The 13,245-nt window shown below is 37.8% G+C and overlaps 1 protein-coding gene across 1 annotated transcript in view; it reads left to right on the top strand.

The window, feature by feature from the left end:
• carmil2 (capping protein regulator and myosin 1 linker 2) overlaps nucleotides 1-13,245 on the top strand; it is a 96,937-nt gene that overhangs the window by 18,258 nt on the left and 65,434 nt on the right. The window contains exons 3-20 of the mRNA XM_017305147.1: nucleotides 198-257; nucleotides 833-954; nucleotides 1,594-1,691; nucleotides 1,933-2,003; nucleotides 2,107-2,180; nucleotides 2,257-2,332; nucleotides 3,234-3,322; nucleotides 3,893-3,987; nucleotides 4,199-4,285; nucleotides 4,512-4,621; nucleotides 4,959-5,036; nucleotides 6,535-6,611; nucleotides 8,054-8,158; nucleotides 9,296-9,365; nucleotides 9,477-9,558; nucleotides 10,684-10,780; nucleotides 12,294-12,348; nucleotides 13,184-13,239. Of these exons, the coding sequence (XP_017160636.1) occupies nucleotides 198-257; nucleotides 833-954; nucleotides 1,594-1,691; nucleotides 1,933-2,003; nucleotides 2,107-2,180; nucleotides 2,257-2,332; nucleotides 3,234-3,322; nucleotides 3,893-3,987; nucleotides 4,199-4,285; nucleotides 4,512-4,621; nucleotides 4,959-5,036; nucleotides 6,535-6,611; nucleotides 8,054-8,158; nucleotides 9,296-9,365; nucleotides 9,477-9,558; nucleotides 10,684-10,780; nucleotides 12,294-12,348; nucleotides 13,184-13,239 (1,502 nt within the window). The remainder of the gene's footprint in view (nucleotides 1-197; nucleotides 258-832; nucleotides 955-1,593; nucleotides 1,692-1,932; nucleotides 2,004-2,106; nucleotides 2,181-2,256; nucleotides 2,333-3,233; nucleotides 3,323-3,892; nucleotides 3,988-4,198; nucleotides 4,286-4,511; nucleotides 4,622-4,958; nucleotides 5,037-6,534; nucleotides 6,612-8,053; nucleotides 8,159-9,295; nucleotides 9,366-9,476; nucleotides 9,559-10,683; nucleotides 10,781-12,293; nucleotides 12,349-13,183; nucleotides 13,240-13,245) is intronic.

Here is a 13,245-nt window from a genome sequence, read left to right as displayed (position 1 = left end):
CTCACCCCTTAATCCCTCTCCCCTTCCTCCCTCTCCCCTTCATCCCTAATGCATTCATAAATAAATCTTTAAATGTTCAGGTTTGTGGCGTGGTCCTTGSTAGTGAAAGACACTTTAAACACTGGTCCAATTCACGTGCAGCTCCGTTTTCTCATTACAGTTTGCATTGCCAATGATTGAACTGTTGTTGTGCCCAGGTGGAGAGCACGTTTAGCTACCTGGAGATTTCTTCCATCAACATTCACAGTCTCACTCAGGTATACCAGCCTTTCAGTTTTAACTTTCTTATATTTCATTTACTTTATCATTTTTTCTTAGATTTAATGTTTTTTGTTTTTTGTTRTTTTTCTTCCAATAAATGGAAATGCCAAATAAAATGCACAATRCCTATGCCAAGAATACACTGTCATAATTCAAGTTGAATGTTAGTTTCATTTTTCTTGTACACCTGTACAAATTATTTCTATTCACTTGGCTTTTTTGATTCCTGGGAATCTAATAATTCAGTAATGTGTTTTTTTTTTTAAGTTTTTTGACAGTAGAGGCAGAAACAATAATAATAATTACTACAGCAACAAAAAKGACATCAATCATAGTAATATTAATAATAAAATAATACTCAGTGCATGTAGCCTATATTATTTGGTGGTTTTAAAGCTGCAGTGCACCTGTTCATTTAATTGATACAAAAGGAGAAGAGAGGGATTAATAATAATGATCTGTGCTTCCTAACTGACCTGAGCAAGATCCTCATTGCAAGAGTGTTAAAGACGTAATAATTCATTGTTAACTTGTACAGACATTCATCACTCATGACATACATGGTTTACAGATTGAGTTGGAGACGGACAGGCAGAGCTTGTCTTTCAGTGTCTTGCATGATGAAGATCTTGTTGCCATGATCAGCCACATGACCGCGTCACTAAAGAGGATCTTCCCAGATTCTTCTCCAGGGTGAGTTCACTTCTACAACATGTGTATCAGAAAAGTAGATTATTCTGATAACCAGACTAATACACTGTGAGCGCAATTATCAGGCGAGTGAGTGTTTTGACCATATCATCATTTCTAGGCACAATTTTCTAACTCAAAGTTGGATAAACTTGAATGCTTAATGTATTTAAGCATAGCAAGTGACAAGTATCTGTAATCTTAAACATTAAAAAAACATGTATTTGAACAACCAAAAAGTTTCATATATCGGAGTGTGAGGTAGATCTATGGAGTGGATTAAATGAAGAGCTCAAACAAAGTAAAACTATAAACCTGCTGACGTTACGACTACTTAAAAATTATGCTTGTTGATTATTTAGAGCCAGGCCAAAAACTACAATGAAGATGGCTTTTTGCTTCAAGGTAAACTTCTCAAGCTAATGAAGCTTCATAATATGTACTTGACCACTCATCAGAACAATCTTATATCAGGTTCAGGTTGTGCTTAGCATTAGCATATATGCAAAAACATCACCTGCCTTRTGTGGCATTTAGTTTGTCCTTGATGTAACCTCAGAGTCACTACACTGAGAATCTGCAGCCCACTTGTTCTTGATATATTGCCTGTTTGTGGTTTATTTCTGACTCTGTCAATTTCAGAAAGCTGTTGAAGACAGTTCCCCAGGACCTCCAGGAAAGGCTGCTCACTCTGACTGCTGTCATAGAGGAGCAGCTGAACAGCCAACCAGGACCCTGTGGTAGGTTTCTGTCATTATTCCATTATGTGATTGGTTCAAAAGATATTGGACTTGTTACACTCTGACAACACTGAGGATTGTTGTATTCCTTGTTCTTTATCATCATTTCTCCATATTTTGTGATGTGAAAATTTTTCAAGGTGATTCGTTTGATATCATTTATAAATAGTAGGTTACATACAGTATAAGATCTTTGGTATATGAGCACCACTTATGGATAGTGTGTTTTAATGTTTTTCAGGAGGATTCTCTGATACCTATGCTGCTCTTTGTGATTGGAATGAAATGCCATTCAGAGAAGAAATTCAGTGGGTAAGTGATGTAACTTAGTGAAGTAAGTCTGTCTACAGACAGCTGATTTTGTCCTAAACAAAGCCAAGCTTAACATCTAAATGAAGCCCAGTTATCTGTGTAGGACGTGGACAATATCTACTACATGCATAACTGGAGAAGGTTCAACCTGCTGGACTTTAGCCATTTAGAAAGCAAGTAAGAAAGTGGGCAACTTTTTCAAGGCCAGTTTTACTGTATCTTTGTTCAATTTTACTGTTTCTTCTTTCCACAGAGACTTGGCATTGGTAGTAGCAGCTTTGTCTTTCAACCAATGGTTTACTAAGATCTATTGCAAAGAACTCAAACTGGTACCGTCTGTCTTTTGTCTCTTTTTATCTCCATTTTAAAAGACGAACATGTACAAGAAATCTAGTGGAGTTGTGTGTCACCTTTCATCACCTTTGAGTCATTGGCAGCCTAATCAGCTGATTTGTGCTGAATTTAGGAGCATTGTCATGAGTTCAACAAATAAATTGCATAGGTCTTAGTGCACATCCCTGTGATCCCTAACATATTTAGGAGAAAGTCTTTACATCCAATAGCAACTTTAGGCTCTAAGATCAGGGAGTACTGGGTCAGCACTGAAATATATGATACAAAGATCAAGACTTTGGTTTTGATGTCTGTTTGAACACGGTTATTCAGAAACATCTCACATCATGCTAAGTTTTATGAAAACAAATAATAGCTTTAGATTGTCCTTTGGTTAAAGTTTTTTTAATTGTTTATCTAGAAGGAACATGATTGGTCATCAGATTCACTTAAATATAAATACAAAAACCTTCAGAGATAAACTCTTGTTACTCACTGTAATGCACATTTATGCACATGTATTTGTTTCCCAGGATAACCAAGTCAGTAGCTCTCAGTGGTTTTACACCAGATACTGACTACATGAAATGGGAGGCAAACTTTACTGATGCATTGATACTTTTTCAAAGTCTTATTTTGATTATTATGATCAAAATAGCAATATAATAGTTAGATCAGGAGTATTGTCCTAAGATGTAACTATCAAGGAAGTAATTTTCTACATTGGCAAAAGGTTTGTATTAATGGATTGTTTCAAATTCATTATGTCTACTATTCCACAGGGTAATCAGAAGTGGGTGGGGGGAGACTACATTYATGGCACTAAGCATGAGAAAACAATCATTGTTTTCTAAAATCCTTTGTTGGAACTTGACAATGAATCCTTCTTTCCCCCAGTCAGCTGACATCCAGCAGCAGCTCACTTTCCTGCTGTCCAAATCTTCAAGTCTGGAGGAACTCTCGCTGGAGGACTGTGGATTGAAAGTGTGAGTTTTTGTATAAATTAGTGCTCTGAAGGAAGCATGAATGTGTTGTCTTTCAGCAAATGTTGAAGATGAAATAGAAAACAGCTGCATTAGTTGGTGCCTTAAACTAGTGCAACTGACATGACATGATCATAGCCTGTAGCTCTGTAGTGCAGCAGCGTTTTGTACAGCTTGCAGCCTCTGATTTATGAAGACCAGCAGTCTCTTAACAGGTTGCAAAACAGATGTACTGTATGATACAATAACAGAACAGGGAATGGTTCGACATGACATCACCCAGACAAACATACAGATGAAGTATTTAATGAACCAAAAGCACCAACAACCAATATAGTTCACTTCAGGTTCCAGAAAATGTTTCTGGATCTTGCTTTACAAGATAAATTATTAACTTTATTCTATATGTCATCTGCTGTTTTTCATTTTAAGATGTGTCTCAATTAATGATGGGCCACATACTGTTTTTACTTTCTACATTATACTTTAAAGGTAGAAAGTAAAMGTATTGCTGCTGATATTGACAGAACACAAGAAGTGACATATTGACAAGTGGCATTTATTCTGCTTCAGAGACTTTGCTGTGAAAATGGCTGCTGCCCTCCAAGAGCACACATCTTCTGCCCTGAAAGCCATCAATCTGTCAGGCAACTCCATTGAAGATAAAGGTGGTCCTTTATCATTTCATTTATTCATCTAAGATATTAAGTAGTATTGTTGGTTTGACCTAAATACACAAAATGTAATATTTTGCCTGTCAGATATTATTTTACTTTATATTTACAGTCAATGTTTCTTTTTGGGTTTGTTTGTTGTTGTTTTTTTCTTTTGCATAAGTTCTGTATTTGAATATGTTCAAATTGATCATTTTCTATATAGGTGTAATCGCCCTCAGTCATGAAATCAAGCATCTAAATGAGGGCCTGAGGTTCCTCTCCCTGAGTCGTGTATCAATGAGCGCCAAAGGTACAAAACTTAATATATTACACTCAGTGAACAGAGAGCAGGAGATCAGAACCAGCCATGTATTTTATGGGACATGCATCTGCCTCTTGATGTCTTTGAAGAACAGTGTTTAAACTGATCAAGAGCTATATGAGGGACCTATGATCTGAAATGATTAATACTGTTTAACTTGTGATGCTTTTAAATAATAAGCTTGCTGACACTGAAGTATTTCCTATGTTTGTAGGTCTTGGCTGTCTGGGTCAGGTGTTGTCCTCCTGTCAGCAGTTTTCTACCTCTCTGACTCATCTTAACCTGTCTTGCAACCCAGGAAGCCTGGTGACTGAGGATGCCACGGTAACCTCTGCTCTTTGTCTGCCTGCCATGCCAAACAATCTTACCTGAGTGTTGACTGTTTCATTACAAAACAATATGCTTGAATATACTTTTAAACTTTTTTGTCCCTTTCCAGGATTTTTCTGTGTCTGTTTTGATTATACAGAACGTTTTAAGCAATAGCACTAAAAAGTATTCTTTCTCATATTTTGGGCATGTAGCTTGAGAGAAAAAAAAATTGTTTTTTGAGAGAACATTTTATGGTTCTTTCTGTGTAAATATTTTTGCAACTGCAGATAAACATACTGAATAGTTTGATTGTGTTTTTTTTGGGTTTTTTTTTTTTTTTTTTTTGCAGTTTCTCTTCAAGTTCTTGTCTGGTACAAACTCCCTGTCACATTTGGACCTCAGTGACACCAACTGCCCTCTGGACACAGTGAGGGGAAATCTTTTCCTTTAATGTTATTTGCTTTAGAAGACAGGTAGATGTTTTGTGCAATCAGCTTGAATCTCCTGAACAGAAAATCCCAAAATCTTTGGGTTTTAAGACAAATGCTGCAATCCTGTTTTATGCTCTTGTGCTCATGGACATCAGTAAACATTTTTTTATTTCCTTTATTTAACCAGGTAAACCCTGTTGAGATCTAGATCTCATTTTCAAGAGGGACCTGGGCAGAAGTCTGCAATACACAGCAACCTGKTCACAAAATAAAATTAATTAATACATATGCATATACATACAATACATATGTGTAAAACAGTAGAAAACAATTTAAAAACAGTGACATTGTTTAGTAGAATCTCGTTGCCTGTTTTTAAGAATCACTCRAAATAAGTCCAGTGAAATCAATTCTGACATCTTGATTCCAGACTGAAGGAGCATCACACTAAACGCTTGCTTCCCTTTTTCAGTTCGGAAACATGGAACATGCAAAARAAAAATGTTGTTAGAATGTAAAAAATGGAAATTAATAGATCTATGTACCGTATTTTCCTCACTATAAGGCTTACTGGATTATAAGGTGCACCATGAATGAATATCCTATTTTAAAACTTTTTTCATATATAAGGCCACCGCATTATAGGGCGCATAGAATAGATGCTACAGTAGAGGCTGTAGTTACGTTATGCATCCACTAGATGGAGCTGCACTAAAAGGGAATGTCAACARAATAGTCTGACTCCAGTCAGCAAGGAGAGYCTTCCGCGACTGGACCGGGGTGTGGCCAGACGATGGTCACCCTTCTTCATTCGCTCACAGCATGTTCGTGGAGAACGTGGTGCTAAATGACCTGCAGATGACCTGATTCTAGACGGTCGGTAGGTAGAGAGGTCAGTCAAACTTTATTAACAAACCAGTGTTCTGACAACTATCCCAGCATGCACCRHGCGCWTTTTCTTCTACGGGGGAAAATGAAGTCAGCGGCTGCTTACCGTAGCTGCTAGACCTGTTGTGGCTCAATATTGGTCCATATATAAGGAGCACTGGATTATAAGGCGCACTGTTGGCTTTAGAGGAAACTGAAGGTTTTAGGTGCGCCTTATAGTGTGGAAAATACGGTAAAAGAGAGTTTAAGTATGCTGGAGCCAAGCAGAGTAGAGATTTATAAATTAGGATCATCAGGTGATTGTTTCTCCGTGCGCTTAAAGGAGGCCATTCAGCTTTTGCTTACAATGATGTGTGAGACGTCTGCTACCAGTTACAAACCTTAAAGCACAATGATGCACAGTATTTAGTGATTGAAGGCATTTGGTCGAAGCATTCTTATATAAAACATCACCATAATCCAGGAGTGGCAGAAATATTGCAGCTACCAATTTACTTATAGCTTTAAGAGAAAAACAAGCAACATATTCTGCCAGTTTTATTTTGTCCTGAAATGTTTGAGTCCTCTTCTTTCAGTAACAACTGTTCATTCTAATGTGTCGTGCAGCTATTTGTTTCACTGTCTGCTGGATGTTGTTACAAGCTGACTCACCTGAACCTGGCCAGAAACCCCTTCAGCCACAGGTCAGTTCCACTCTCCAGGAACTGCAGGAATCCATCAGTCTTTGGCTTTTCTCAGAAGAAAGAACTTTGCTTATGAGCTCCTCTGAACATTACTGAAACACATCATTGCTATACTATATGAACAATGTCCACAGAAATCCGAAAAGTACACCCAAATGCACCAACAGTGCAGGAATACAGATAATCTGCAGTTAGGTACCGGGTTCCGTTTCAGACGCTTTCCAGCAACAGATCTGAGACCTGATCCACTAATAAATATTGTAGGCTTACAAAGAGACATTTTTATAATTTTACTATAGACAATTTAATTATGATGGTACCCAGGTACTATTTTTATTTGAAAGCAGTAAATGCTGTGTAATTTTTATGAGTTTAATGTAAAAATGATCTTGTATTTACAATGTTAAAAATTATTGCAAATTTTATCTCAAGTGCAAAGTCATTTGCCATAGATTTATCAGCTTTGTGATTCATAAATAAAGTGGAACCCTACATGGAAGAGACTGTGACAACCTTAAACTGGTTCTCAGTCCTGGTCCTCAGGGCCGACTGTCCTTCAGGTTTAGGGCTTCCCCTGCCAACACATATCTGACTTAAATTAGGTGAATAAGAGGTTTTTGCAGATGATGACATGCTGAGGAGGTAACAATGCAATTTAAATCAGATGCGCTGGATCAGAAACGCATCTAAAACATGAGGGACGTTGGGCCCTGAAGACCAGGGGTAACAACCTTAAATACCAAATTGTTTAAAGGCTTGTATGTTTTTCCCAAATTGTAAATATGAGTTTAATCAAGGTATATTTCTTTCCTGTAAATGTCACAAACGGAGTAAATATGCAATACTTAATAAATCCAGCAGAGGGCAGTCTYAGTTTGCACACAAGTCAAAATTATTTTAAATGGGAGGACAACTGCATCTAGATGAGTGTTTCTCAACCCTGGTYCTCAYMGCCCCCCTGCTCTGCATGTTTTAGATGAGCCTCTATTCCAGAACAGCTGATTCAAATGATTGCATGACCATCAAGTACTACAGAAACTTGTYAATCGTCCAGAGATACAATTCAGGTGTGTGGCAGAAGGGAAATACCTAAAACATGCAGAACAGGGGGGCRATGAGGACCAGGGTTGAGAAACACTGATCTAGTGTGTTGTTGCCATCTCCTACAACCCAGGATGGATAGTTGGAATTAATGGACAGGAATTAACATCACCTTGTTTTTTACTGTAGTGAAATGTTTATAATGTTTCCTATTCACCCATGACAACAATATGAACAATACGGCTTTTCCGAACTGATGATGATATGGCCAAAATAACTATAAGACAAAAATAAATGTAACAAAGTATGATATATGGACATTAAATGCTTTTTGTGCCTCAGTCCATTGTCAGAATAAGTGTTAAGAGTACTGACGTAATCAACTTTCTACATCTGTGCAGGAAAGTGCGGGAGGTGACCAGGAGCATCCAGGAGTTCTTCAGTCAGAGCTGTGAGCTCAGATTCGTTGGCCTGTCTGCAACCAAACTACCTCCACAAGCTCTCAGGTGTGTTTCACTCCCTGCTAAAACTTCTCTTTATCAGAACCTATTTAATTTGACAAATAATTCATTAACATCTGAACACAGAATACTGAATTCACAAAACCAAGAATAAACTTTTATTAAAATAAAAAGAGGAACAACAAAACATGAACTGAAGGTGCACAGATTCAAGTGGTGCACTGATGGGTGAGGTGTACTGTCCTATATCTTCATGGAACTGATACAGAATAGAACCACTCTTAAAAGCAAAGCTACAATGAATACCATGATCCCCAATTACCTGAACATGTTTTCGGAGTGTGGATCCTCCCACAGAGAAACCCTGAARGCTCAGAGGGAATATGGAGACCCCAAACAGAAAGGGCCAGGGGACCATCCAGACAGCAGATAGCAAGGACTGCCGTTAAGGACCAGGACAGATGTCTAGTTTTATTTTATCTTTTTTTAACTACTCTTTTTATGCAGTTGATCTATGTTAACAAGCTCTGRGGACAAGCAGCCAAAATGGTTTCCTCTGCAGGGTGTCCGGGCTCTCCCTTACCCCTGTAGGGTGAAAAGCTTGGTCCTCTGGTAGGGATTCAGAGTAGAGCTGCTGCTTCACCACATCCAGAGGAGCCACATGAAAAGGCTCAGCATCTAGTTAGGATGGATGCCTCCCGGGTGAGGTGTTATAGGGTATGCAGTGGGAGGAGAGCCGATGGATGGATGGATGGATGGATGGATGGATGGATGGATGGATGGATGGATGGATGGATGGATGGATGGATGGATGGATGGATGGATGGATGGATNATGGATGGATGGATGGATGGATGGATGGATGGATGGATGGATGGATGGATGGATGGATGGATGGATGGATGGATGGATGGATGGATGGATGCTGGGCAGGGCTGTTTTTAATGTTGGGCTTGAGGAAGAAAACCCAATAAAGAAATGAACACAAATCAATGGAGTTGAATTTGTGTGTAAAAAAAACCAAAATGACATGATATCAAGTTATATTCCAAATCTGGAAATTCCTTTTGATCATAGTGAGTCAGTTATTGAGGCATTTTTACTTGTAACTGGAGGTTTGTCTGAAGCARTTATTCAGCACTTTTAACTAACATATGGATCATTTTCTTGTTTTGCAAACAGGTTATTGCTGCAAGGTCTAGCCACCAACACTCGTCTCTTTGGTTTGGAGTTAGATCTCAGTAGTTGTGAGGTAAACACCACACTAACACACTGTTATGCAAATTTTATGGTTTTTAAGTTATGATCTTAAGCAGCAGTAATAAACRAAGAGTTTTTTTTATTTTTGTATATGTGTGTGCAGCTGTGTTCAGCAGGAGCCCAGGTGATACAGGAGCACATCTCTGAGGCGAAAGCGATCAGAAGTTTGGATATTTCTGACAACAGTATGCAAAGCCAMACTGTGTGCACCACACACTGCTCTGTATGGGACAAAGTGGGGTGAAGCCTAGGGCGAGCTACAGGGGGCAACAAGTCCAAACAGAGTGGACACAGAGGCAGACTCCCTTTCTGGGAATCACCCAACAAAAGAAAAATATTTTTAAAACAAAAATTGCTTCCATGTTCAGGGTTTAAATAAATAAGACAATGAGAAATTGTTGAATTTGGAGTGTAACAATTTATTTATACTTTCTGATTAAAAAATGACAATGCACTCCAGTGATGTAGCCACAGTTATTTTCAATTTAATGCACTTCACTTTACTTAAATAAATYTGATTGAACAATAAAAGTCATGCATTAGCATATTGCATTATACACTGATCCAATTTATAATCAAACATATCTAATTAAATAGAAATAATTCCAAAACACTTCAATTAGTATATCTAGGCTGACGTTCACAGTCAGTTGCAAACAGTTAAACTGCAGCCAGTTATAGAACAACACAGTGAGATTCAGTTGATCATCAATTGCCAATTAGTACAAATCTGTCTATGTGAAACCAGCAGATTAAAACAAAGGTTCACTTCACTACAATCCCCTATTATTTGAAAGCACAGGGTGACAGTGGGGAGGAACAGCTTCTTTGTAACAGGAAGAAACTTCTAGCAAAACCAGGTCAAGAAAAGAGGATTGACTGAATGATGGCTATACTCATTAATATTAGGAAAGCTAATGGTGATATGGTGATTTCTACCAAAGGTAAGGAAACTATTGCCAGTAATAACTTCACAACTGTGTGTTTTTACAAGCTAAAAAAACAAGTTTCTCCTTTCAGGGACAGTAAAAGTACCTGAAATGATTTAGAAACTCACCTGGGGGGGAATGTCCGTGTATTTTCAGGCAGTTCATTTTTTTGTTTGAAATGAAAAATGAGAAAACGGAAATAGATTTGTTTTTTTGTTTACTAAACCAAAATCGGAAATCGGTGGTCTGTGTAGAATCTCATTTTTCATTTCAAACGAAAAAACGAACTGCCTGAAAATACACGGACCAAAAATCCATCTGATTAGTTATCAGCTTTGTGACAGTGTCTCCTGTGTTTCACCAACTGCTGTGTAATTACAGGTTTTGAGAATGACATGGTGACTCTGGTTCTGTCTGTTGGTCGATGCCAGTCTCTTCATCACCTTGCTCTTGGAAGGAACTTTGCCATGAAGTCCAGGTCTGGTGAAGAAGACACACAAATTATTTTACTCTGAAGCTGTTAGATGTGCTGCTTGCTAATTTAGTTTAAGAAACTGAGATTAACATATCATCTACACAATTATGTATCCCATGTTGCCAAACAGCTCTGACTGATTAAGGGCTTAGTTGGATCAGACACTGAGACATTTGTGACCTGCTGGTTGCTGTTGGCTACAGCCCCWTTATATCAGAGTATGCTGTCCTATGAGTGAAGGTCAAGCATTCAGTGCATCTGGAAGTGATTCACAACGCTTCAGTTTTTTTTTCAAATGTAGCTATGATACAGCCTTATTGTACTGTGCTAAATTAATATTTTTCCTCAATTCTACACACAAATACCTCATTATGACAATGTTGGAAATCTTTTTTTCAGTTTTGCAAATATACTAAAATAAGAAAATATTTATGTAAACATAATTTTTTAAAATGTTTTTATCTTTAATGAGTTTGCAAAACACTCAACATTTCCCGACATAGCCACATACCTCAGGCCCCACCAACAACTTCAAAATAAATTMATTTACGTTTGTCACACTTGCAATAAGAACTTTTGAAATCAGCTAATAGTTTGGGTGAGTAAATTTCCAAGTCTATGAGAAAAGCATCACATAAGTATGCTTGTGTTACTAAGGTTGGTCCATGGTAGGCTTCAGCAGTGATGWGGGGACCACAGCCCCATCCCTCAGCACCTGATGTAGGCAGAGATGAAACCCGGGTCACAGACATCCAGAGACTTTGTTAAAGTTAACAAAATCAATGCTGATTATATGATTGAAAACCTAGATTTGCAGTAAAATAATACTAAGTGTGATGTGGATCACAACAAAACGGTGATGTTCTGCATGCTCTCCGATTCCTCCTCTTGGCAGCAGTAATAGATACTTTGTCTCAAATTTATTTTTTGCAGTTCAGTTTTTAAATCCTGCTCTGGCACTGGCTAACAAGGTTAAAAAAAAGCAGTAATATAAGAACACATATTAATAACTAAGACACTCATAGTGTTCCTTCATGTTTCTGACAATATATCAGACTCGACACATACAAACACATTTATGTTTACGCTCTGTTTTAATAGGACTTGTTGATAATTAGTTTGGAGCAAATTTCACCGGTTTTCCAGTTAACAAAACTATTGCTCCTGCTTCACAGATGTGCTTTGTTTAAAATTACAGAAAACATAGTACTGCTATTTGAGCTGCACTCTGGGCAGCTCCCTCACCTACATCACAAGAATCCAATTTATATGTAGTTAAATCCMCTRATCAGGTCACTGGTTACAGTTTACCAAGCCAAGAACATGAAGATAAACTGAAAGTGCTAAATAATGGGTGCAGCTTAAATTATTAGGCCTGCAGCAGGTATCAAAGCTCAATTAGATTTGGGCCCTGGGAATAGATTTCTTATATTTTCCAAACATACTAGTAAATTATTGTCAAATGTTCCTGACATGTTGCTATGTGTTTGCATGCTTTTGTCTTGATTCGGAGCAGAGCTCTCACCGACCTTCTTCATCGCATAGCGCAGCTCATTCAGGATGAAGAGTGTGTGAGTGATGTTATTTTCCTCTCATTTATTTACTGTAAGTTATTAACATTATACCCTTAAATCAGCACAATTTTATAAAATGTTAGATTGGCTTGCCTTCTTGAGTCATAAGTGATATTTAGAACCATATTCAGATTCATGYCACCTAAGTGTGTAAAGCTGCTTTCACATAGGAAGCAGCATGCACTGAGCTTATTACAGGGCAGAAAAAGTCGCAAAACTGTTTTACAGGATATCAGTTGTTAAACAGATGTGTCAGTAACTCTGTTACCTGACAGTAAGAAAAGACAATTGTTTTAAGCAGAAAATATAAAAATCTAATTTCCGTCGCATTTTAATCTCACTTTTGAGTCCCATATTGTCAGTGTTTATCTGTATGTCTTTAATCTTGTGTCAAAACCTCCTGAGACATTGCTTGCTTCATGTGCGCATCAGTTTTTGTGGACATGCATCAGGTTGTCTCTGATTAGAGGCATTCTGTGCATCGCAAAGCTCTGCTCTGCCATCGAGCAACACATTCACAAAAGCAATGCCCAGAACTTTWATGTGAAAACATCGGTAGACACTCACCAGACTGTAGTATTCRATATTATTGTTAATATAAATGTAATTAATACTTATTGGAGGGATTTCTGAGGTAAKKTCATTTTATTTATACAGCACATTTTCAGCAACTGAGTGCTTTACAAGAGTTAAAAGGAAATACAAACAAAATAACAAGCCAAAGGAAAGTTGGTTTCCTTTACTCTACTAATGTAATGCAATGTAAAGGGCTCTAAATGATTTTWAATTCCATGTTTATTTCTTCTTACCAATCCTGTGTGAATGTCTGCAGCCCCTGCAGTCTCTCTCAGTGTCTGACTCTAAGCTGAAAACAGGGATGCACATTCTGCTCAG

The sequence above is a fragment of the Poecilia reticulata genome, linkage group LG6, assembly GCF_000633615.1.
Source record: "Poecilia reticulata strain Guanapo linkage group LG6, Guppy_female_1.0+MT, whole genome shotgun sequence".
In the NCBI taxonomy this organism is placed as follows: domain Eukaryota; kingdom Metazoa; phylum Chordata; class Actinopteri; order Cyprinodontiformes; family Poeciliidae; genus Poecilia; species Poecilia reticulata.
The sequence above is the reverse complement of the archived record's forward strand: the minus strand, read 5'-3'. Positions and strand labels throughout refer to the sequence as shown.